The sequence below is a fragment of the Bufo bufo genome, chromosome 1 (assembly GCF_905171765.1).
Source record: "Bufo bufo chromosome 1, aBufBuf1.1, whole genome shotgun sequence".
Taxonomy (NCBI): domain Eukaryota; kingdom Metazoa; phylum Chordata; class Amphibia; order Anura; family Bufonidae; genus Bufo; species Bufo bufo.
In genome coordinates, this window is record NC_053389.1 from 290,116,898 (window position 1) to 290,143,709 (window position 26,812).

Below are 26,812 nucleotides of genomic sequence, written 5' to 3' on the forward strand. Positions count from 1 at the left end.
TTTCCAGGTGCAGCAATGTGACCTCTATGCACTTTTTGTGATACTGCACTTAACTTTTGCCTTTAGCCAGATCAGTAGCAACTTACTTCTGTGTCACTTTGCTTAACAGCTCTCTTCTCTTTAAACAGACTGCCTCTGCGGACGCTAAATACTAATGGCCTACTCATAGTGCACGAGTAAGTCAAGTGGTAAGTCCCAGGCAGGTCCAGCAACTACAAAGGTGACCCCGCTGCTTCGGGAACGGCTAGGGGAATAATATACCCCTCCTTCCTGTTTGTTATATGTGCCAGGATTGGTAATGGGACTACTAAACCCCCCATCCTGGTATGTCTTCTAGGAGTTTCATGGGATTATTATACCCTCCTTCTGTGACATTGCCAGAAGAGCATGGAGAAGCTGATACCTCCCCCTTCTGTCCCTTTGCCTAAGGTATGGCGCCTCCACCTTAGAGCCATTTTGCTACCCATAGTGATCGTGCTATAAGCCTTATATTTTGACTTTGGTGCAGGGAAGGGAATACAGAATAAAGCCACACTTCCATTTGCAGGCATTTTATTACATAATGGTGGGACTATAGAGTAAAGACACCCCCATGCTTCCTTTGGTGTTTTCAGAGCTCAGAACACTTCAAAGTTAGTCAGTAGTGATTGCTTAGTGCAGACCGTTGGTTCACTGGGTATACCGAGAGAGAAACTGTTAATAGAACACCCTACTCATGCGGGCAGGAACCTTAGGGTAGCCGTTTTATGTTTGTCTTTGTATGTCTTTAAATGTACTTCATGCAGCACTTTGTATTAATTTGGGTACCCCAGAGCTTATTTCCTCTTATCCTAAGCATGAGCTGAGGGCGGCTTAAATCAAAGTAAGGGGGAATGTACCACCCCAGAGTTGTGTTACTACACACTTCTACCCCACTACTATCTTCTAAGAGCCTGTATAATGTCATCTGCTGTAATTTATATTATGTCTTCACAAATGTGCATGTAAAACCATGTTAAATACAATTGTTCCCTTTCAATTTTCCTGGTTCACCAGCAGGTGGCAGCAACTCCATTGGCAAGGTACTAGTCCTAATTTAGTATATCTATGCTGGAATGGATTATTCCAGCTTAGCTCCCCCTCTGAGGGTGGAGGTGTGGACTGTTCCCACATCCTGCAGCATGGGTGGAGAAGGAAGTTAGAGTCAGTGTAGCCCACCACCTGCTAGGGGTAGGGTGTGTGTGTAGGAGAACCCCTGCATAGGGAAGACAGCAAGGATCTTGTCTCGGCTGAGACCTGATCCTATACCCAGGCTGAGCACCTGCAGCCTCAGCTGGATGAAAAGAAGCAGAGAACCATAGACAATCTCTAGAGTTCCAGGAAGAAAGCATCCCCTGAGAATCCTTCTGTGATTAAGTCCAGAGACCTAAGAGAAGCAATTCCTCCTCAGCTAGTCTGTCCCCACACCCACAAAGCAGAAGTGCAGAAGATTAATTCCTGCCACAAGTACAGAGCTACTAAGCAGACAACTTATCCTGCAAGCTCCCTGTTAAAGAGGATATTAATTATTGATATTTATGCAAATCTCAATAATTAATATTCATAAATAGGCGTGAGTCGTCTAGTGATGACTCAGCACCAATACCTTTGATACATGAGTAGAGAAAGGTATTAGGCTGCCCTTCATCTCACAGGACCACTCGTTATCTTAACACTGGTGTCTGAACACCCTACCTTCAGAGGATCGCGTCCTCTGCTTCACATCCCTCTGCACCAACAGATTAGGATGGCCACCCTACTAGGTTAGGATATCCGAGGGGAGCTGTGGACAAACACCATCTTGTTATTGATGGCACTGTATCCCTGTCCACTCATGAGTACTCAGGCTGATTTCCCCCTGTCATCCTGTCCTGTGGAGGCCCGCAGAATCCACAGCATGGGTCATGCCCTGGCTCTTCAGGGCTCCACAACACAAGAACACAGTCCACACTCTGCTGCCAATCATTCTGTGTCCAATCCCCATCAGAGCTGTGTTACCTGATCGAACCAGAATAAAGTGCGCAGAACAACATTACACCAATGTTGTCTGTCCGCCCCAGTCCCCAGTATAACACAGCCCTACTGAAAACCTTGAGCAAAACAGTGTTACCTGTATCGATCAGAGACCTTGGTTGCTCATCGTGACATCCCACTTGACTGTGTTCCAATGTCACCCAATTTTCTCGATCCACAGTATAACACAGTTTTACTCAAAGGGGACACAAGAATGAATAAAAAACAGCAGCAACTGGACTCACAGCAAGGAATGTAAACTACACTACCACCATCAACATCAAGAAAAGAAAAGAAGGGGTAGCGCCACCCTGGTTTTTCTTGCACACGGTTCCTGGCTTGGTGAGTCCCTGTCTCCTGCTGCCCTCCTCTGTCTATTTATTTTTTACATTTCATTGGTCTGCAGCATAATTCCATCTTTTACTTTCTGTCTGCACACCAATTATTACTTACAGAGGTGCTATGCGTTTGACAGGTGTCCCACCTGGTACCTTATTGCTTTAGTACTTAGTACATGGGTTAGATCATCGATTCTGCATTGACTCCCATGCTTCATATATATATACTGTACCATGCTCTTCTGATCCGTGTGCTTTTTCTCCCAGGGTGGCGTTTCTTTTTCTGTCCTCCGCTCCTATTTTCATCATGTTTATGGCACCATTTATTTATTGCTTCTACCCATGTCATTTTTTAATCATGTCTCAATAAAATATACTTTTTTTTGGTACCATGAGCTCCTTTTCCTTCGTTTTTGCCATTTAACTCGGGAGCTTTTTACCGAGTCTTATCTTTGTGTGTCCCTTCTTTGGGGTTTATATTGGGTGGATATCGTCCTCCCGCCCCTTCCCTGGGACACCTTGGGTTAATTTTTTGTTTCGTTAACATCAAGAAAAACATACAAACAGATAGCAAAAACACATAACATGGACATACACAGGGAACAAACGGTGTAACAAATAGCACAGGGGTGTCAAATGTTGCCTAGCCTAGCTTGGCCATTCTGACCCCTCAGCACCTGGTGCCGCTGAGAGGTAACCCCTTTATGGCCAAGCTGACTAGACCCCACTGCACAATTTGTTACCTGGATACTATCTTTTTGCGAAACGGACGGATCGCGGACCCCATTCAAGTTAATGGGGTGGCGATCCGCATGCGGCAGCCCCACTGCCGGTGCCCGTGCATTGCAGACCGCAATTTGTGGTCCGAAGCACTGGCACGGATGGGCAACGGTCGTGTGAACAAGCCCTTATGGTTAGGATTAGTATTAGGTTAGAGTTGGTATTAGGGCTCATGCCCACGGCTGTGTGCCGGCCGGGCCCGTGCTGCAGACCACAAATTGCGGTCCGCAATGCACAGGCACGACCGTGGGACAGCCGCATGTGGATCACGGACCCATTCACTTGAATGGGGTCCGCGATCTGCATTCGACGGTCCGCACCGCAAAAAAGTAGTGCATGAACTACTTTTTTGCAGTGCGGAGGCATGGCCAGAAACACCATGTGGGGTTCCGATCCATGCCTCTGTTCCGCATCTCCGTGATTGTGGACCCATTCACTTGAAGTGAATGGGTCCGCGATTCGTGGTGGGGGGTGCACACGGTCAATGCCATGTATTGTGGACCCCCTGTATGCGGGCCGCAATACGGCCACGGCCGGGCAACGGCCATGTGCATGAGCCCTCTTTCACACGACCGTATGGCTTTTTCAGTGTTTTGCGGGCTGTTTTTAACGGATCCGTTTTTTGTTTTTTTGTTTCAGTAGTGTTTCCGGTTCCGTTCCGTTTTTCCATTCGTTTCCGCTTTTTTGCGGATCGCAAACAGGAGCCTGGCATATACAGTATACAATAATTATATCTAAAAATTGGGCTGGGCAAAACATTTTCAATAGATGGTTCCGCAAAAACAGAACATATACGGAAGACATACGTATGCATTCTGTTTTTTTGCGGCCCCATTGACTTGAATGGAGCCACGGAACGTGATTTGTGGGCAATAATAGGACATGTTCTACCTTTTAACAGAACGGAAAAACGGAGACGGAATGCATACGGAGTACATTCCGTTTTTTTTGCGGAACCATTGAAATGAATGGTTCCGTATACGGAACGCAAAAAACTTACTTTGGCCCCCTGCACACGAACGAGTGCACCCCGTGGTCGTGCTGCGGCCTGAAAAATGCGGGCCGCAATGCAAGAACACAGTCCGTTGGGCAGCCGCAGCGGATCACGGACCCATTCACTTGAATGGGTCCGTGATCCGGCCGTTCCGCAAAAAGATAGGACATGCTCTATCTTTTTGCGGAACAGAAGAACGGGAAGCACTCCGTAGTGCTTCCTTAGTGTTCCGTTCCGTGCTTCCGTTCCGCACCATTCCGCATCTCTGGATTTGCGAACCCATTCAAGTGAATGGGTCCGCATCCGTGATGCGGAATGCCCACGGAACGGCACCCGTGTATTGCGGATCCGCAAATGCGGTCCGCAATACGGCAACGGGAAGCAGGGGGCCTTTCATGGAGACATGCGCTTATTTTCAGCTCACTTTTGCAACATTTTCATATGCATACTAATTAGACCAGACTAATTAGTGAATATGAACATGTCATACTGATAAAGAACAATACACCTAGTCTAATTCATGATTTCAAATAAGTAGTCGGCAAAAGACTGACAGATGAAGCAAATAACGCATTTCTAATAGTACGCCTAAAAACAGGCGAGCTTGATAAATGTGCCCCGCTGTTTTTGGTGCAGAAATACATTGAAATCCACACACAAAACTGCACTTGGGTGCACCTTATGGGTGTGTTCAGAAGGTGTGGTTGGATGAAGTGAACATAAAATCCACATCAGGTAAAATTCGCATGCATTTACTAAATGGTTTTAATGGGAGATTTATGAAAACTGGTGTAAAGTAGAACTGGCTTAGTTGCCCATTGTAACCAATCAGATTCCACCTTTCATTTTTCAGAGCTCCTTTGGAAAATGAAAGGTGGAATCTGATTGGTTGCTATGGGCAACTAAGCCAGTTTTCCTATATACCCGTTTGATACATCCCAATATATTTGTGGTAAAAAAAAAATGTATTCACATCAAAAACAGCAGCAAAAAAAATAAATGCAGTTCTTATATGATGAGGTTTAGGGATGAGTGAAGTTAATATTTTGAAGTTCGTGTGCGGGTTCGTGTTGTGGTATTTACTGAATTGCGTTATGGATTACGTTACCACGGACCATAACGCAATTCCATAACGGAATGCCTTTAGAGGCATTCCGTTATTTATTCCGTCATAATAGAAGTCTATGGGCTGCATAATGGATCCGTCCGGTTTACGTTATGCTGGAGTCATGGAATTGCGCTAACGGTAACGGAATCCATAGCGCAATTCAGTGAATACTACAACACGAACTCGCACGCGAACTTCAGAATATGAAATTCGCTCATCCCTAATGAGGTTTTAACCATACTTTTTATGCAGCCTCATTCACATGGTAGTATTTTGGTCAGCACTTTGCATCAGTGGGAGAGATTTATCAAAACTGGTGTAAAGTAGAACTGGCTTAGTTACCCATAGCAACCAATCAGATTCCATCTTTCATTTCCCAAAAGATTTCTGAAAAATGAAAGGTGGACTCTTGTTGGTTGCTATGGGCAAGTAAACTAGTTTTCCTTTGCATCAGTTTTGATAAATCTCCCCCAGTAGTTTACAAGCCAAAACACAGAATAGGCACACATCATTCACTTTCTGTGGGATCTTCTCAAATCATGAGCGGCAGGTGGGCCCTGAGGACTGGAGCTGTGGGGCACATATGTTCACGTTAGTAGCCACCCAATCACATCAGTTGCCGCCTCCTCTGCATGATATAAATGCTTGGTGTAGGGAGCAGTGCAGCATTCAGTGTCCCAGGGAAGATGGGGTTCAGTAGGTTGGTGGTAGGGCTGGTGTTCTGGGCATGCTGTGTGTTCTGGAGTCATGCAAAGGGTTTATGGGATGGCTCTTCACATCTCTACTGTGGTGGAGAGAGCATGAAGTTGTCCTATCCTATTTCTATTGAGGGCACTGCATTTTCCTTGAATGTTCTTGGTGAGTAGCGGTGCAAAGGACAGCACAGATACTGGGGGTCATTTTATTATGGTGTGGTGCACATATTTTAGTTGAATTTTTATATTTTACACTGTCAAATATATATATATTTTTTTTTAAGGGAACCTGTCACCTAAATTTTGGGTATAGAGCTGAGAACATGGGCTGCTAGCATGTCTGCAATATCCAGTCCCCATAGCTCTGTTGTTTTTATTGTGTCAAAAAAACTATTTTATATATGTGTAAATGAGGCTACTAATGTTTCTGGAACCCAGCCATGCCCACTGAAGGAATGCAGCACCGCCCCGCATACTCAATCTCCTCCTTGCTCCCTGATGTCACAAAGCTAGAGCGCTGTGATGTGTGAGCTAGTGCATGTGTAGTGTCCTACATGTGTTCCTGTGCTGGCATCAGCCTCAGGGAATGAACTGCGCATGCGCTAGCTTGTGCATTGTGAGATTACGGCACTCTAGCTTTGTGATGTCGGGGAGCAAGGAGGAGATTCGGAGGATGTGGGGTGGTGCTGGGCTCCTTCACAGTGGGTGAGGCTGAGTCAGAACACTGGACTCATCTCTGAAGCATGGAGGAGACAGGACTCATCTAAGGTTCATTTACATATCTATGAAAGCACACAGCTATGGGGACTGGATATTTCGGATGTGCTAGCGGCGATCTAGCAGTCCATGTCCGCAGCTCTATACCCAAAATCCAGGTGACGGGTTCCCTTTAAGGAGCATTTACTAATGGAAGTGTGCTTGCTTAGGAGGCATCTGTGCTTTGACCATTTTCAGTTAGATTAATTGTGCGTTTGTTTTTGTTTGTTTTCCCTACTATATTGAGATTTTCATAGTATGGTACATAGGGTGGAATTATATCAATGGTTGTAGTTATCCTCTATCACACATGCATGTGGCCGCTCTATTTCCGGAACTCATAGAAATGGAGTGGCAACAAGCATGTGGGACTGGCTACTCCATTCATTGCAAGGGGTACGGGCCCCTTTTCTTGTGATTGTGGGGGTCCCAGCTGTAGGGGATAACTTCAACCAACTGGGATACTCCTTTAACTAAGGCCCCTATGCCTTGGGAAGGGGCAAAGACGACCCAGGGCTCCCTTCAAATGCTCTAAGTACTAGGAAGTAAGACCAAAGGGATCCATGAAACTCAATTTCTTTGGGATCAAAGGTACAAAAAGTCTTTTAATTTTTTTGCAAAATCTTTTCACTAGCTACTTCCAATGCTTACGAATCTCAGTCTCTAAGGGTACTTTCACACTTGCGGCAGAGTATTCCGGCAGGCAGTTCTGTCGCTGGAACTGCCTGCCGGATCTGGCATACTGTCTGACAAATGCATTTAAATACCGGCTCAGTCTCTCTGGTGTTATCTGGAAAAAACAGATCTGTTTTTTTTTTTTGCATTTTTTTTAAAGGTCTGCGCAGACCAGAAAGCTGGATCCGTTTTGCCAGAACATTTAATTCCGGATCCGGCATTCCTGCAAGTGATCAGCATTTTGGCTGGAGAGAACTGCAGCATGCTGCGGTATTTTCTCCATCCAAAAACCGTACAGTGAATGAACTGAAGAATCCTGAACGGATTGCTCTCCATTCAGAATGCATTAGGATAAAACTGATCAGTCTTTTCCAGTATAGAGCCCCTAGGACAGAACTCAACACCGGAAAACAAACGCTAGTGTGAAAATACCCTTAGACGAATACCTTGGTTAGCTACTTTCACACCAGTGTTTCGGTGTCCGCCTGTGAGATCCGTTTCAAGGCTCTCAAGAAGCCCCAAACGGATCAGTTTAGCCCCAATGCATTCTGAATGGATGCGGATCCGTTCAGAATGCATCAGTATGGCTCCGTTCCGCCTCCATTCCGCTCTGGAGGCGGACACCAAAAGGCTGCAAGCAGCGTTTTGGTGTCCGCCTGGCCGTGCGGAGCCAAACGGATCCGTCCTGACTTACAATGTAAGTCAATGGGGATGCATCTGTTTGACGTTGACCCAATATGGTGCAATTGCAAACAGATCTGTCCCCCATTGACTTTCAATGTAAAGTCAGGACGGATCCATCTGACTAACAATTAGCTTTTTTTTTTTTTTTTTTTTTTAACATAGAATGCAGACGGATCCGTCTGTGCAGATACCAGACGGATCCGCACCTAACGCAGGTGTGAAAGTAGCCTAAGAAACCACTTGAATCACTCCCAGAACTGTTGGATGAAACCAATTTTGGAGGAGGCATCCCTTGGCGACCATCAAAATTATGTGACCTGTGGCAGGAATCAAAGGAGTGCCTTATCTGTAATTGGGGACCTCAAATGGAAAATAACCACTGTTCTGCGGCGCGCCCACACGGCCAGTATGTTTTGTGGATAGCTGTCGGAGTGCTAAAAGACACACGATAAATGAGCACATGCTGCTGCACCCCTGTATGTACTTGGATGTGCATACATACTGCTATGACCTTAATTGTGGCCATATTTGTTGTAATTAAATACTGATCTGCACTAATGTGGGTTAGTATCGTCAATGTAGGTGATTCATTGCAGGGCTTTGGTGCACTTAGTTTGTACACGGACATATATTATATTGGAACATTTAGCTGACTAGCACATGACTATAGATATGTCAGTATGTACTGCTATAACATTGTGGCCATATTGAGTATATATTGTAATTAAATGCTAGATCAGACCAATGAATAGTGTAAACTATTTGGTAACAACGCTGATCTTTTTGGAATGCTTTCAGATTTTCAAGGAGAGCCTCGCGTTCTTGCCAATAACTCCGCTTGTGGGCTCTGGATAAGCAAGAGACTAAATGGCACAATGCTGATTAGTGCGGCTTATGACGGGTGCTACATACTGAAGGAGGTAAGAACTGTATGGATCTTCATGTGGTCACTTGTACTATTCTGCTACCATATGGCAGCCTGTTATCTGACCTATGGTAGAGACCAGATACCTCATTGACTACTCCATTCAGTGCTGCTCCCATGACTAAAAGCTACTGGGGCACAACTATCAAGCTCGCCTGTTTAGGAGTGAAATTAGACTGGCGTATTTCATACAAATGTCAGTCTTTTGCTGCATATTTAAAGTTTTGCAGCAGTTGATAAATTATATTAGGCATATTGTTAGGGTGCATTCAGATGACTGTAGCGTTTCGCGGATCTGCAAAACATGGATACCAGCTGTGTGACCACAACCATAATGGAGCATATCCTATTGTCCTCAATCGCGGCCAAGAGTAGGCATTTTCTATGGAACCACGGATGCGGACAGCACACAGTATGCTGTCCGCATATTTTGCGACCCCATAGAAATAATTGGGTCCGCGCCAGTTCCGCAAAATTGCGGCACGGATGCGAACTTGTTCATACAGCCATCTGAATGAGCCCTTAGTCTGATGTATTTGCACATGAAAAATAGTCGCATCTGTGCGGAGAAAAGCTGCATGTCTCCCTGAAAGTGACTCTTAATGCAAAAAAGTTGCACTTGACCACACAACTGGAATAAAAATGACTGTTTTTGCACCTAATTCATGTGTAAAACCACACCTACACAAATTGTAAAAGTCACAAATTTGACAACTCCTGAATTTGTACAAAACTTCAAATTAGTTAAACGAGGTGCAAAAGCCTCACAGGCCCACTTTCAGCAACTAATACAATTAGATGGTCTAAGGCTACATGCACACGACCGTATGTGTTTTACGGTCTGCGAATTGCGGATCTGCAAAAGAGATGCCATCCTTTTTTGCAGATCCTTTGAAATGAATGGGTCCGCATCCTATCCGCAAAGAAACCAGAACGAAACAAACATTTGCGTGCATGTAGCTTAAAACAACTATTTTCTGCACTATAGTAAATGTTCCCCATTATCTGAGGTCCAGCTACTGGAACCTGCGGGGATTAGTGACGTTTCAGGTGCATCCTGCAAGGCTAACACACTATTACAGTACATGGCACCCACTAATGAATGGAATACAAGGTTCTGAACCTCCTTTAGTAAAAATGTACAAGTCATCCAAATCCTTAGAACTGAGCCCATAGTAGCGGTCATATCACCAGTTGTACTCGACTGTGAGGTGACTTATTCTAAAACATGCCAGCATTACTGTTTAATGTCTTTACATGCTATATCTCCTAGCACTTCAGCCGTGTAGCTGGCACCTAGAAGTCATGTTGGTATGTGATTTGCAGTGACCAGTGCCCTTAAGCCACTGAGATGTGAGGGAATAATAACGTGTGCTACTGTGGGGAGACCCACCCGAGTATGGACACCATGGTGGGAATGTATAGTGATGACCTGGGCAGGATAAGGCTACCTTCACATCTGAGGTAGCCTATTCCAGCAGGCATGCAACGGCTTGTCTTGTGGGTTCTCTGCTTGTAAGCCGAATGTGAACAGCATGTCTGCCGGACCCCATTCTACTTTAATTCGGCCGGCGGACATCCTGTTCGCATCAGGCAGTCTGACAGAAAAGCCCGGCTGAATGAAATGCACAGATGTGAAGGTAGCCTAAGATGAACATTGCAGAGATTGCGTTGGAGATGCTGTATGCCCTATAAGGATGACTGTTGGGAACAACACTGAGGTTATACTGACATCTACTGACTAATTATATTATCACTGTGCATTCAAGGACTTTTTTTTTTTTAGAGATTTTCTGAAATTGATGCTGATGACCTAGCCTCAGGATAGGTCATCAGTATCTGATTGGTAGGGGTCTGACACCCGATAACCTCCCCCCGCTTTCAGCTTGCCAAGCACAGCTCCGTAGATTGTATAGCTGCTGTGCTTGGTATCGTGATCGGCCCCATTCACTTTGATGGGAACTATGTCCAATTACAAACACTTATCTGCTAACCTCAGGAAAAGGGATAAATATCTGATCAGTGTGACCCCAGCAGTCAGACCTCACCCCCCTTCTCCCTACTCTCCACCAGCAATCTCCATATACTGAATGGAGCAGCAGTGTGCATGTATGATTACTAGGGATGAGCAAAGTGTGCTTTGGATCCAAAGTCTCTTCCCTCCAAACTTTGTTTTAATGCTGTACGGAGATTTGTCTGGACTTGACTTATTCCTCCAACTAATGCTCCTCTGCATGCTATGGCGCCTAACCCTGGGGATCAACAACCTCCAGGTAGGAGCCCCGTGACACATCACTACTCTGCATTCCTAAAGCACTGGAACTTGGTGAGCCCTGGGGGCGGCGGCACATTGCACTTCCAAAATCCTAAAGTGGGGAGCCACACATTCCACTCGGGGCCCAAAAGATCCTACTATATGGGTCTGAATACCCTTAAATGCATTTTAGTGGTGGTGTCATAGTAGACATTGACACCCATACATGGTGGTCTGTGCCCAGGATCCATTTTTGGACGCAGAACAGGTTTCCACTAAAGTGCACAAAGTAGACTTCTACATCAGTGAGTGTGTATGGGTAAACAGAATGTCAGGGAAGGTGTTGCAGTAATAGTTGCACCTTAGCTCTGGAGCTGTAGATGAACCCAAATGCCGCTCTCCTGCATAAGACTAGTTATAAATGGTAAGTAGAGCCCTGTTCCAAATCTTGTGTTGAGTCCTAGGAACTTCAAGTTGGGGGGAGGGGGGTGTTTCACCCCACCCTTCAATTCCCAATACATGGATTAAACAAAATGGGTTACCATTGGTCAATTATCTGCTGTCCTTGTGTCTTTACAGGATGGAGAATATGTGATGACTCTCGTCTTGGAAGAGATTGTGAATGGAGAAGTTGACCACTATAAGGTGGAAAAAAGATGTCCTGTTATAACTGGTAAACTTTTTTTTAGATAATCTTTCATATTTTCAATCTTCATCAGGTTGTTTCCTTGTAGTATGTAAGTTTACACATGAGAAGCAATGACCAAAAACCAATACAAGGACACATGCTTTCAGTAGGAACTGTACAACAGAATGTGAATGTATACTACAGGTTGTTTCCTCAGGGACCACCAGCCAGTCATGGTTTTAGGGTTTCTTTAGTATTGAGCAGGTAGTATAATTAGTGTCAATGCATCAGGACCTACCACAGCTGTTCATTCTTTGCTATACTTTCAAATTGTGACCGGCAGGTGGTCCCTGAGGACTGAAGTTAAGGAACTTTGCTATAGGCGGTATCTTCAAGAGGCATTTGAGTTTCTACTTGTAGTTAATAAATTGGTTATGCCAGAAGCCCCATAAGGCAATGGATTTCTATGTAAAAGTTTCTTTTTAAAACTTCATGATCTTAAGCCCACACTTTATTATATATATATATATATATATAATAATTTTTTTTTTTTTTTTTTATAGTAATACATTCTGACTTCAGTTATGATTGCCTCAAAAAGCTGTTTAGAGGGAAAAGGCTTGGCAATCCCTTCATATTAGGAGCAACAAGTCTATTCCAGGTTACCAGTCCAAAATTAAAGTTCAGGGAAGCCATCGTGTGTCTGGCCCACATTTTTTAATATCATTGCATCTAGATTTTTGCAAAAGTTGTACCAAAAACAGGTGCAATTTGGCACAGACTATACCTAGTCTGATATGGTGCATGGCCTGTGATGTGAAATGCAGTCTGAAAGTAAGCCAATAACAAAGTGTTTAGTCGTCATCATGGGCAGAACTACAATAGCGGCAGACCATGCAACTGCTATAGAGCCCAGGGCAAGAGGGGGCGCAGTTGGGATTATCTCCTCTACTGGAGGCAAACTTGGTCAGGACTCTATTCTCTAAAGGAACAACTTTTAGCAAATGAGGCAGTGGAAAAATGGCCAAAGGGTTTAGGCAGAAACCCTTCTGTCCTGTGTGGAACCTGGTTTGATCCTTGCTTCTCTATGTAGGCCACTGCTAGTCATGTAGTAAGTTTGTCATCCAGCCAGAGCCACCAGGATAAATCTGGTGCAGGTCTAGACAGCCTTTCTAAGTTTACACCATCTACAGTAAATATGCCTTTGGTGCTTAAAGGCAATGAAAGTGACCTATTTAAATCCTGCTTTTATGCTAAACACTTTTAATGAATTAGTTTATTTTTTCATCTCAATTTAAACAAACCATAAAATCCTGCAGCTTTCACAATGGCCACTAAGCCTAATAAGTGCCACTTGGTCTGTACAGATCACTTTACTGCAGTAATCTCCTTATTACAGGCAGGTTTAAGGGCTCTTTACACTAAGGCCCCTTTCACATGGGGTGAATATTCCGCGCGGGTGCAATGTGTGAGGTGAACGCATTGCACCCACTGAATCCAGACCCATTCACTTCAATAGGGCTGTGCAGATAAGCAGTGATTTTTCACACATCACTTGTGTGCTGCATGAAAATCGCAGCATGTTCTATATTCTGCGTTTTTAACGCAACGCAGGCCGCATAGAAATGAATGGGTCTGCATGAAAATCGCAGATGCAGTGCAAATTTTTTTTTTTAAGCATGGTTGCTAGATGATGGACGAGCAACCCCGGACCCTGTTAAAATCGAATCACTGTTTTCCCTTTTATAGCAGTTGAAAGGGAAAATAGCATTCTTAATACAGAAAGCTTACTAAAATGTGGCTTGAGGGGTAATTTTTTATTTAACTCTCCTCATCCTCTTGTTTGCACTGCTGACATGGTCTGCTTTCTTTCAGGACCTGCAAAAGGACCTTTGACGTAATCGTGCTCACCGCGTGGTAACTTCAGCGCAGGTCCTGCTGAATGAAGATTGAAGGATCTTCTATCTTCATTCAGCATGACCTGCACTGACGTCACCACGCTCACATGTGATGAGTGGCAGAGGCAATATTCGAATTCGTGATATTTCACGAATTTGTTATCTCCAGTCATTATTTTCTTGCTTGCAGAAATCGGCAATTAAAAAATTCACGATAAAAATTAGCATTACAAAAGTTCGCAATCAACACTACTCCTAAAGTCAAAGATAATGCAGCCTTCTCATTGGCCAAGCTAGAAGCAGAGGGGGATCATGTGTACTGAAATCATATAGTGAAATGTCTGAATTGAAAGTAAAAACAGGCACTCACCAGCTGGCAGGTCTAGAAGTAGTAACTTTATATGATAATAAAAATTGTACATAAAACTTTCACATTAAAAAATTGATTTGAACATAGAAAGCACTGGGGACAATGTATAAATATAATCCTGTGTCTTCCCTGTATTGGCTATCTAAATGGATTTTATGCTCTTGGTCATTTCATATAAGTGCATAGATTGTGCAAATAAATACAATAATAACAATAAAGTCCTGTGTGAAAAAAATTAACAAAATAGATATCCTGCGACAAAATGTCTAAGTCCTGTGAAAAAAATATGTATATCCTGTAAAGGATATATATGAGTGACAAGAAATAAAGATATAAAAATCTTGTGTAATTGGTGTTAAGTGAATAAAGTCTGAAGACCTAGTAGCAATTCCTTAAGTCAGATGATAAAACTGTTTCCATTCAGTACAGCTCTTTTGTATCGCTTCCTCTATGCGTCAGAAGATAAGGGTTAGGTAAAATGTGGTCTGGTTTTAAAACTGGGGCGTCCCCCTAGTTATTCAAACCCTCTTACCTTGCCCTTAATTGTGACTGTCCTCTTTGGGGGTGCCACTCTCATAGACGCTGGGTCTCTTATCCCTCCCGGGTTAGCACGGGATCCGATAATGCAGGAGTTACTGCTCGGCGTTCCACGAGGTTGCTTCCTTGCGTGTCACCAGTCAGGAAGTGATTTGCAGAGTTCGCGTAGTCTCGCGATAGCTTGAACCAGCCATGGCTGGTTCCTGCGAGTAAAAATTACCCATCTGAATCCGAATGCAATAACCATCGGAAGATCATCATACAGCTTGTAACAATACTCCAGTGAAAACTTAGCTGGTTCAAGCTATCGCGAGACTACGCGAACTCTGCAAATCACTTCCTGACTGGTGACACGCAAGGAAGCAACCTCGTGGAACGCCGAGACCGGCGAGCAGTAACTCCTGCATTATCGGATCCCGTGCTAACCCGGGAGGGATAAGAGACCCAGCGTCTATGAGAGTGGCACCCCCAAAGAGGACAGTCACAATTAAGGGCAAGGTAAGAGGGTTTGAATAACTAGGGGGACGCCCCAGTTTTAAAACCAGACCACATTTTACCTAACCCTTATCTTCTGACGCATAGAGGAAGCGATACAAAAGAGCTGTACTGAATGGAAACAGTTTTATCATCTGACTTAAGGAATTGCTACTAGGTCTTCAGACTTTATTCACTTAACACCAATTACACAAGATTTTTATATCTTTTTGTCACTCATATATATCCTTTACAGGATATACATATTTTTTCACAGGACATAGACATTTTGTCGCAGGATATCTATTTTGTTAATTTTTTTCACACAGGACTTTATTGTTGTATTTATTTGTATATTTTTGCACAATCTATGCACTTATATGAAATGACCAAGAGCATAAAATCCATTTAGATAGCCAATACAGGGAAGACACAGGATTATATTTATATGCATTTATACATTGTCCCCAGTGCTTTCTATGTTCAAATCAATTTTTTAATGTGAAAGTTTTATGTACAATTTTTATTATCATATAAAGTTACTACTTATAGACCTGCCAGCTGGTGAGTGCCTGTTTTTACTTTCAATTCAGATATTTTGCTATACGGGATGAACAGGTGAATCATCCAAAAAACAGAGCACCTTAACCATAGTATCAGATACGGGTGAGCCACTAATATAATATATATATATATATATATATTCTCTATCCTTTTTTAAATAGTGGCTCACTTATACTTACTGGTGGGGGAGGGTCCATGTGAACACCGGCGCTGTGTCCAGAGGTGAGTTCGTGCCGAAATCCGGTGTACTGTGTCCATATGTGCCTGCGCTGAGTCCCCACACCCATAAGGGGAGGGATTCTAAGGCGGCCAATAGAAAAAATCGTACGCCGTGACGTCCGTTGTTGCAGGGGGCAGATCCTGGTAAAGGGAACGTCCTCCGTCCGCGGCACCAACCAGAGCACAGGCGTTAACCCCTCAAGCCACATTTTTGTAAGCATTCTGTATTTAACCTAATTATAAGGGAAAATAATAAAATCTACTGAACCCGAACTTCAGTGAAGTTCGGGTACCACATTCAGTTGATCACTCATGCAAAACTGACAAATTGCATGCGCGCTTGCGTGGGTATTCCCACAATGCGCACACGACGCAAATCCAGGACGCCCGTGTGAAAGAGGCCTAAGAGCATTCATATGGACACTTGTTAGCAATAACCTTCCTGTGTAAAGGTGCCACTGAACAAGCGAAACACTCGATCGGTTAATAGGATCGTTGGTGCGGACACCTAAATCAGTTTCTCGGCAGTAGATTGTGCTGTAAAACAGCCTCTGCTGCTGGCAAACAATGGGACTTGTAGGGGCGAGTGATGGCATTAGCGATCACTCCCCCCTCACACTGTGGAGTAGATTGCTGCATGTAAATGCAGCGGTCTCCTCCACTAATGGGCAAATGGTTGACATGAAGGAACCCTTCCAACAATTGCATGCTGCATCGAGCCATGTAAAGGGCCCTTTAGAATGGCAGGTAACGCAGGATCCTCCATTCACAATAGATGGAGATTGTCAAAGCTTATTTATTCCTTGCTTGTAAAATGATCTCAGGTCAGTGACAGAATGTGCCTAGAAAACTGATCGCAGTCAATGAGGTCAGCTCCTCTCCATTGTGTCTATGGTGCATGTGGCTGCCGTAAAGTGATTCCTTACGTGCTTTCTAAATGCTGTTAAGAACAGCTCGGGCCAGACTTCCGCCCCATAACCATGTTCGGGTAATGGAATAGAAAAACCTGATGGGAAAATAAACAGATTAGGCTGTTCACCCTGTCAGATCCGTTCTGCCGATATTTTGCCGTGACGCCAGTCTGCCGCTCTGTCCCCATTGACTATAATGGGGGCGGAGTGCAGTTCACGGTGAGAGGCCGTCGGACATGCAGTACTCTTAGTCTGGCGGCCTCTCGCCGTGCACTGCCATGCTGCGCCAGAGCTCCACCCCGTCCCCCTTATAGTCAATGGGGACAGCACAGCAAAATAGCAGCAGGATGGATCTGACAGGGTGAAGAGCCTGTCGGATCCATCCTGCCGCTAGTGTGAAAGTAGCCTTACAAAAAGGATATGTTGCTATCCGGTCTGAACTGGCAGATACCATTTTTTGTGATGCATTCCTTTTAAGTGAGCTCCTTTGCAGGCAATATCTTAAAATGGGATGTAACTGGACATGAGGAAGATATTCTTCTTAGAAACCCTAATGGATATGGGTTGAGCAGACTATGACCTGTTAAAGTAGCACTTTCTGCTTTTTATAGTATGTTTCCTTACTACTGTACTTGTGTTTTATATACCTTAGCTAAGGATGCTCCTAGCCCAAGTATGTGTTCTGCTGTGAGTCAAGTGGACAAGCTTTCTTGTATGAATGCACCAGTGTCCCAAGTGGTCTGTGAGGAAGTTGGCTGCTGTTTTTCACCAAGTGACTCTACAATGCCCTGTTACTTTGCAAATAAATGTAAGTATTTTACCCACAAGAAATACTTGTTGTGCCCAAATATTCCAAAATGTAATCTATTCTTGACAGTGGAATAAAAACTTGTATATCCTGCCACTGGTGTCTAGACCAGTATGTATAGTCTAAATTGGGTATATAGAGGGGGGGGGGGGGAATGCTAATGCATTCCCTGGCTTGGCGAATCCTCTTCAATGGTCTTATTGCGTAGCATTTTGTCTTGTTCTGTGATTCTTTGTTATGACTTCTTATTCTTCTGCAGTGACCACATGGTGCTCAAGTGACAACAACATGGTGGTTGCAGTTTCCAGAGATCTGACCATGCCGCCACTAAATTTGTCTTCTGTACACATGACTGGTTTGGATTTGTCTACTTGTGCAGGATTGTTGGTATCAATGAGCTCGTCCTTTGCAGTTTTCAAATTCCCCTTATACTGTAGCAACTTAAGACAGGTGAGGAGAACAGTTTACCCAAACCTGTCTCATGCAGGCCTACTACACTGCTAGCTAGCATTTGCAATGGACTACTCTGTTATATATTTGGTCAATAAAAAGCAATTTAAATCTCTAACATTTGTCACCAAAAGTTTTCACGTTAGCTGCAAGTGTGGACATATTGCCTAATGAGTTATTCTCAGCATTATAAAGATTACTTAAGAAATGTTAATGGCCCATGTCCTTAATTCCAAAAAATCCAGGTTTGATGGTACTGTAGTTCACTAGCAGTTCATGTGAACTACAGTATGCTCTCTTGGGTTCGCCTCACATACCGACACCAATAATTGAAATGCAGTAAGCAAGTTTCAAGATGTTAACTTGATTCTCCCTTGTACAGTCTGCACTCTGGTTGTACACCCCCCTTCCCCCATAAGGTCATATTCTGGAGCTGGAGGTCTTTGCCTACTAGACAAAGTACTCTTGGAGTGGCAGAGCCTTACAGGCTATGTAGACCTTTTGGAGACACTGATTCATCGGGTGATCCTGTTTATACCCACTGATCATGGCTTCTGGGCTGCAGATTGTGCTGTCTAAACAGTGATCTGCTGCTCAAACCATGATTCTGTATGAGGAATTGCTATAGCAATCCCTCGTCCCTCACACAGTGAAGAGATCCCTGCATGCAAATGCAGTGGCCTCCTTCACTGAAGGAGCAGCTGACTGTCACAGGAATGCTTCCTTCCCAACAACTGGCTGTTCAGTCTGCCCATGTAAATCCAGCTTGAGCCACATTTTTACCAGCTCATGCCTCATGACAGCACAACAGGAGGTTGTTCCCCTTTGACCTTCTTGGGACAGGAAACGGAGGTTAAAAGGTTCCTCCCACCAGTGTTCTTCCTGTCCCTACAGGGGATAGACATGGAAAGGTTCCCTGCTCTAGGGTTGAAGAGATTCTACAAGAACTTTTAGGGCCTAAGGCTGGGACTAGGATCAGGGATGTCCAGCCTCTCCTTCCAGGTCTTGAATAGCCTTGCTAATACCCCTCAGGGTAGAGGTCCCTTAGCAGCCCAGAACCCACCTGGTGGAGTCTGAACCTATAGGTGGGTTCTCTGATGGCCTGGGTTTGATTACTGGGTTCATCCTTCCTACCCTATAAGTGGCCATGCCAGTACCTCTTGTGTGGAGCTGGTGGTTACCTGACTATGGGTTCATGGAGCTTGGATCCATAGTTCAGCAGGATCGAGCCTCAGTGCGCCTGAAACAGTCAGCAGCTGGAATGGGGCCTTTTCTTTTCTCCTTACCAACGCTCCGTATGCAAGTGTTGGCAGAAGCTGTATGACATTATTGGTGCTTTATTTGGCGGCATATAATCCAAGATTAGTAAGTAAACCATGCATGTGTTTAACCAGCTGGATTGCCTCAACAGTTCTAATTACTTAAGAATCTGTGTGGATCTAAATGGGAGCTCGGGCAATAGTAGCATCGCCTGTTTCTTTAATGAGGACTGAATGTGGACTTAAAATTTTCAGGCTGCATTCAATTGACAAGGTCGTAGACTTAACCGAGCCAGGTTGCTAGACCTAAGGATTTGTCGGACTTGATTCCTTTATCTAGGAAAAATTTATACTGTGCCTGGTGTGTGCTCCTCATGGCCTGTGCCTGGCTTGTTTCTTCTGTCTGTGCAGGGCTTGCCTCTGTGCATGGCCGGCTGCCACTTGCCACCTATTGGTGCCCTGACTCATAAAAGTAACAAGGTAGGAGGAAGTTAAGTTAAAGCTAAAGGGGTCCTAAGGTGAAGACCCAGTGTGACAAAGATTAGCGGAGATGATGTAGTTCAATCTATGCACTCTCACTCATTTGGGGAGGGGAGTAGCCTACAGTGCCTACTCACAATTTACAGTTTAGCGCAAAGCTGTATTTGGAGCCCATTCTTCCATGGATGATGGAAATTGTATCTAATTCAAGGAGTGCAAGACATGTGTACCGGCCATGTGATGGGGTATAGTATACTCTACACCTGAAGATGGTATGGGTCAGCCTGAAGTTGAAGGAACATTAGTGTGACCAGAGCACTGAAATTTAGTAAAGATCCTACCCAGACCTGTTATAATGGGAGGCAGCACCATCCTGTCTGGGAATTAATCTTGTATGGATTATAGCTATCCCTTTTATGGCAATAAATTGGTTTAGCTACCTCAAGACAAGTGATTTTCAGTAAATGTCAGCTTGTGCCTAACTAAACTCTTCTCTGTTCTATTTGCACCTAAGGGTGCTTATGTCATGAACATTAGGGACCCTGCCTTCATTGCACCTAATACCCATAACCTCAAGGGCACCTCTGTCACCTCCAGGAAGGAGACTCCCCTCACTGCACACCAACCCAGGGAGCTACAAAACAGCAATAGACTGTGCATTCCTCTGTCCATTCCCACATACAGCCATGCTCACACATATAAGCTGCAGCTATGTGCACTGTACAGGTCCTGTAACCTTTTGCCACTGTCCCTGTGTCTCCTGGCTAGTGCCATGTAAAGATCTTGTGAAACCCTTAAAACTGCCTCTGACCTTGAAGATATGTGGGCAGGTGAGTTCTCGGTTGGCCTGGCTTAGTCGGGAGGGTTCTTCTCCTTCTGCCTTGAGTTCATACAAACGCCTAGTACAGGATCCCAAGCTTGTCCTGGACTAGTATGAAGTTAATGGTACAGTTTGGTTACCTCATCGTTGATGTCAATGCCTGCCATGTGCCAGTTCTGTCAGCTTGGCTCGGTTTTTTACATATACCTTGTAGACATTTTGGGGTTTATCATATTTTAACAATTAAGCTCTTGGGAATTAACTGCAATGGGGTCTACAGTAAATTTTTACTTGGTATAGTGGTTATATATGATGTTACAATATTGTATCTGGCTTTAGAGCAAGTAGCTCTTACACAATGGTACTTGCCATCTAGGCTTGGAGGTGAAGGGCATCCTCTTTTTTTGGCTGTCTAATAAGATTCTTAATTTATTCTAAGTATTTAAATCTGTAAACAGAGGTAGGTCTGATCAAGGATGCAGATGGAGACCTTTCAGAGTTACGACTGGGTTCACAAATTCTGTCATCAAGATTTAGTATTCTGGCAGAATCAAAGTTTGTCTGGTTTATTCCTGATTCTATGAAATGTGAAGATACAAATGGGGAGAAAGGAGCGCCACATGTGCGGTATCTGTTATTAAATAGCTTTTCTGGTAATTTATGATCCCAACCAGTAGGCGGTTTTATCCTTGGCTGCAGCCGTGTAACTCCAAGGCAAACAGGCTCGACAGGTAACTGGAAAAAATTATTTTCGGATCACGGTAGGTGCTGTGAGGATATTGAATAAAGGAACATCAGGAGCAATCCGGTAGATTCACGATAATCTTTGTTCACAGGGTTGTCAACGTGTTTCTGGGTCTGAGCATCCCCTTCATCAGGACAGTAATTACTGTCCTGATGAAGGGGACTCTCCGTCCCATAAACGCATTGACAACCCTGTGAATAAAGATTATCGTGAATTTCTACTGCATCGCTCCTGATCCTTTATCCCAAATCCTGGCAGCACCTACAGTGATCCAAAAAATAATTCCAGTTACCTGATTCTATGAAATGGTATTTTCATCTAATGGATATCTGAGATGTTGTCCTTAGACTTGGTCCCCCTGTCATGAGGGATGAGCTGGAAAATGGGAATTAGACTTGCTAGTAACTGTTTCCAGAGATTCCCTCATGACAGCACCTGTACATTCCCTACCTTACTAACTAATATGTAAATATTGCATATAAGATTTTATGATTTTTAATAAACCAGTTGCATCCATCCTAGTGTAGTAATCTGGAAAAACGCTGGTGGGTGGAGATGGGAGGGACCTTTTTAACCAGTTTCCTGTCCCAAGAAAATCAAAGGGGAACAACCTCCTGTTATGCTGTCATGAGGGAATCTTTGGAAACCAAATTACCAGAAATCCCTCCCCCCCCCTTCACCCGATAAGAATTGAGCTTGAGTGAGTGTTTAAGGTCAGAGATAAGGAGCCCATCGCCTCCCTGCCTTACCTGACAGAGCAGAGAAAATGCAGATCCTGCTAGTAGATTAACTCAAAGCTGTGCGGGGAAAATGGCTAATTTTTTATAAAAAAAACACAATTCCCACCAAAGGTGTACGTAGCCTTTATGTATAATCATGTACAAGTAAATGTAGCCCCATATGAAACAACTGCTTAAAGTGTACCTATGACTTATAACTAACCCACCAAATCTAAATTTGACATTGTAGATGTGTCTAGGTGGTGGTGGTCATTCCCAGCCACCTCCCACTAATCTCTAAAACATGCACCATGACCTCTGCCTCCCTACAGCTTGCCACATCAGGCCTTGACTGCACATGGTGAGTCTGGCCAAATACTTTCAATGACCAATCTTCAGTTAAGTTTACTAAAATAGAACCTCAAACTGTAAAGTGTGGCAATGTTTTTGGAAGACAGCAGCTATGTTCTTCTAAACCCAAACTGTTAGCACTTAACGCATATCTAAAAGCTAGTGTTATTACTGGAGTTTTCTTCTTGACATTGCATGCCATAATGCCTAAGTATTTAATGTAGGTGGCTGGTGGTCCATTGGTCTATGAGAGCACCATAGAAGCTGTAAGAAGTGTTCTCGCCTGGCAAGGATCCACAATAACAAGAGACAGCATAATGCGGTAACTTAACTTTGGTAACATCACAATGTGTGGTTTTTGGGGTGGGTTTTTCCCTCTACTGCATTATAATCATATAATTTTATATAGAGTGACTGTGCGCTGCAGCTATTCCCAAGCCGGCATTGTTCCTGTCCAAGTTGGTGTTTACACTCTGCCACCACCGTTTCCGGTTACCACCTCTGGACCGCTCTTCCTGGAGATGACTATTTCACAAGGTCACTGTTCACTAAAGTCTTTCCATCTCTAGAACGCGTAATTGTAAAGGCTACGGTAGCTGTTAATAGAGAATTGAGGGGTGAGGGTATGAAGGTTAAATTAATAGAACTAGTCTCAGCATGGCAGGTGTAGGTCACAAGCAATATTTCTAAGGGACTCCTGTGTATTCCCCAGCCACAGATTTGCCTATAATGGCTAGTGGCTCTCTGGACTGATTATAGGGAAATCTGTGGTTTTTTTTTTTGTTTTTTTTTTCTTCAGATTGCTATTTTTTTTATGGAATATTCTTTTAGGCACTGCAAAAATTCCTTTCTGTGAATGTTGACCTACTCTACAAATGCATTTTGTACACAAATTCTATCCTGTAAAGTGGGAAAACAAATATAACATTTAGTAGTCCTTCCAAAGATACGTAGGTGACAACCCACCCCAGCCTTTATATCGCAGGTTAAGTAAGCTACCTAAGATGGCAAAGTTATCTATTGTGTTGATCTATTGGCCAAAGAGAGCTATCATTGAGTATAGGTGGTGAAAATTAAAGGGAACCTGTCACCGGGATTTTGTGTATAGAGCTGAGGACATGAGTTGCTAGATGGCCACTAGCACATCCGCAATACCCAGTCCCCATAGCTCTGTGTGCTTTTATTGTGTGAAAAAAACTATTTGATACATATGCAAATTAACCTGAGATGAGTCCTGTCCCTGACTCATCTCCCATACAGGACTCATCTCAGGTTAATTTGCATATGTAGCAAATCGTTTTATTTTTACACAATAAAAGCACACAGAGCTATGGGGACTGGGTATTGCGGATGTGCTAGCGGTGATCTAGCAACCCACATCCTCAGCTCTATACACAATCCCAGTGACAGGTTCCCTTTAAGAAAAACAGCAGCATAAAGGTTTTAAGCAATGTAATTTTGCGATGCTTTCAGCTGAAAGGGGTTGTCTGCATGATGATAAATACAATTTGCTAATGCAAGTCGCTCACTGATGTATTGATTGTCCATATTGCCTCCTTTGCTGGCTTGATTCACTTTTCTATCGTATCATACACTGCCTATATTCAGGGGTTACAACCACCCTGCAATCCAGCAACCATGGCTGTGCTTGTACACTAGGAAAAAGCACTGGCCTCCCTGTTGGCTGGGGCTGTGGGAGTGCTTTTTCCTATAGCATCCAAGCACGACCACTGCTGGATTGTAGGGTGGTAATAACCCCTGGAAATTGTGTATAATGTAGTGGGGAAAAATTAATCCAGCCAGCAAAGGAAGCAATATGGACAATCTCAATACACTGGTAGGTGCCTTGTATTAACTTTCTTTACATGATGGATGCCTTTTTGCTTAAGTGAAACAATTTTGCCATAGTTTTATGGGTTTTGTTTTTACGGTGTTCCTAATGCAGTAAAACTGACCTGTAACTTCATTGTCTAGGTCAGTACAAGAACAGCCATACCACACTTGCATTTTTTCTTTTTTTCTTCCATACAGGATACATATTTTATATTAATAATATGGGTGTTTTGGGATGCAGCAATGGTTTAGATTTTATTTAACACTGCAGCACTATGGGCTGTGCTCCATAAAAACATAGCTGTGGCAGACCTCGCATCCTTCTGAGGGCTGTGAGGCTGCCAGAACTACTGAACAGCACCTATAGTTGTGGCGTGGGGAGGTGTTTGGGGCCCTGAGCACATTTTTAAAGACCTGACATGTAGAGCACATGTTGGGAAGAGGTTAAGCAAATTGTACTGTTATTGGTGCACCAAGAGGTGTTTATGAATATCACTCTTGATATTTACTTTGCAGATCAGAGCTACTCTTCGTACTTTTCTGAAAATGATTACCCTGTGGTTAAAGTACTCAGAGAACCAGTCTACTTGGAGGTCCATCTGTTGCACAGAACTGATCCCAATCTTGTCCTAGTCTTGGAGAACTGTTGGGCCACCAACTCTGCAGACCCAACACTCAATCCTCAATGGCCGATAATGTTGACAAGGTTGCCACACAGTTACAAATATATTCACAGCTGGAATTATACCCCTTACTAACACACATTATTTTCAGATGCCCCTTCATTGGTGACAACTACATATCCCAGACTGTACCTGTTGTAAGTGCAACACCAAGCCTGCCTTACCCAACTCACTATAAGAGATTTTCTGTGAAGACCTTCTCATTTGTGGACCAAAGCACCCAAACTGCTCTTGAAGGATTGGTAAATATATGCTAAAATTTCACATTGCTATGAGGAAACAGAAGTGGTCTTGGCAAACAGGCTTTTGTGGTTTATCTCCACCCCAGGTCTATTTCCACTGTAGTGCTTCTGTCTGTGTCCCATCTGCCACTGATAGTTGTGTGACCTCATGTACCTCAAGGAAAAGTGAGTTTACTTCAATGGAGGATAAAATCTTTCATATTTGTATCCTGTGACATATTGCTTTGATGCTGAATATACATGTTGATCTATCTTCTAGGGCGTATGGCTAAAGATGTTGACTTGGAACGTCTGAAGAATGTGGTGACTTCATATGGGCCAGTTGAGTTCCTTCCTGTTGGGAAAGAAACCTTGGCACTGGAAGGTAGTAATTGTGCCGTATACAATGTAAGATTAGATTATAGAAACAGTCAAGTATATATATTTTTTATTTTATTTCTCTTCCACTCTAGGTCACATCCACTCTGACTACACTACTTTAGATGTTGTCAAAGCAATCACTGCTGGAGGAGTAGTTGCATCAGCATTTCTTGTGTTTTTAAGCATTTGGCTCCGCTGCAGAATGGAGAGTAAAAAGCACAAACTAAATGCTTGAAATAAACTTGGTTTTCACAAAACAGGCTTTCTGTACTCATTATCAATGGCTAACCTTACCCCTGACTACAATAAAAAACAAACTTGCTGCCTAATATGGCGTGTTAAGGTTGTGTAGGATTCCCGGTTCACGTCATGTAGTCTTACAGTACTCCATATTCACTAAAAGGAGATCTCTGAAACTGTTAAACTTGGTTGCCGATGGCAACCAATCATGAAATGAAAGCTGCACTGTAATTGGAAACAAAACTGTTGCCTGCCGCAACCAGTTTATGGGCTCTATGTAGCCAACAGGAAATGATCGTTTGAGCAAATGTGCCCACAAGTTTCTGAAGTGGCAAGAATTAGTTTTTGGGCTGAGACTTCCATATTTGTAGAAGCAAAGTGGTTGTCCAGCCTTAAGACTAGCTTCAGGACAGGCTATCCCTTTATCTATAGCTGATCATGGATCTGACACCCACTAATCAGCTGTTTGTGTAGCTCCCTTGCCAGAAGTTGGCACTGGAACTGCACCTTCCAGTACAAGGTTGCTGGAGCTGCAGTACACCCTAGCAGCTGATTGACTGGTGGGGGTCCTCCACCAGTCAATCACTTGGTAAAGGCTAGACAACATCTTTTTAAAGGGAAGGGGGGGGGGGGGGGGTTTCCTCTGGGATTTTCATATTTATGGCCATTTGACTGAACATTACATACATGGGAAGAGGCCTGAGTAGTGTGTCCTCTTCATAAAGTTGATTGGGGGGGGGGGGGGTGCTGGTAGTAGGACCCCCCCCCCAACTAATCAGATATTGATGACCTATCCTGGGGAACCCCCTTAAGGCTGAAAGACCTCAAATATTTTTTTTCCCCTGTAAGCAGATGTTATTGGTTTGCTGCTCATGTGTGTTGGTCCTTGCAGTGCTTATACAGACTGCACAAATGGATGACTGGGATGAAAAAGTTTCTCACTGCAAGTACCAAGAAGATGTGAAATTGAATTTCAGTTGA

The 26,812-nt window shown here is 43.7% G+C and overlaps 1 protein-coding gene across 1 annotated transcript; it reads left to right on the forward strand.

The window, feature by feature from the left end:
* Positions 1-8,849: 8,849 nt before the first annotated feature.
* Positions 8,850-26,812, forward strand: LOC121005458 (zona pellucida sperm-binding protein 4-like). Its single transcript, XM_040438261.1, has 11 exons — positions 8,850-8,981; positions 11,820-11,913; positions 17,494-17,649; positions 17,909-18,099; positions 22,698-22,795; positions 22,883-23,010; positions 24,823-25,012; positions 25,081-25,231; positions 25,318-25,396; positions 25,491-25,595; positions 26,724-26,812. The coding sequence occupies exons 1-11, from the start codon at positions 8,850-8,852 to the stop codon at positions 26,810-26,812; spliced, it is 1,413 nt and encodes a 470-aa protein (XP_040294195.1).

Bases quoted from the DNA above. Each gene is read 5' to 3' on its own strand.
- LOC121005458 (XM_040438261.1), top strand. From the start codon at position 8,850: ATGCTTTCAGATTTTCAAGGAGAGCCTCGCGTTCTTGCCAATAACTCC. The intron at 8,982-11,819 runs GTAAGAACTGTA...GTGTCTTTACAG, and splicing joins GGTGCTACATACTGAAGGAG to GATGGAGAATATGTGATGAC. The intron at 17,650-17,908 runs GTAAGTATTTTA...ATTCTTCTGCAG, and splicing joins CTGTTACTTTGCAAATAAAT to TGACCACATGGTGCTCAAGT.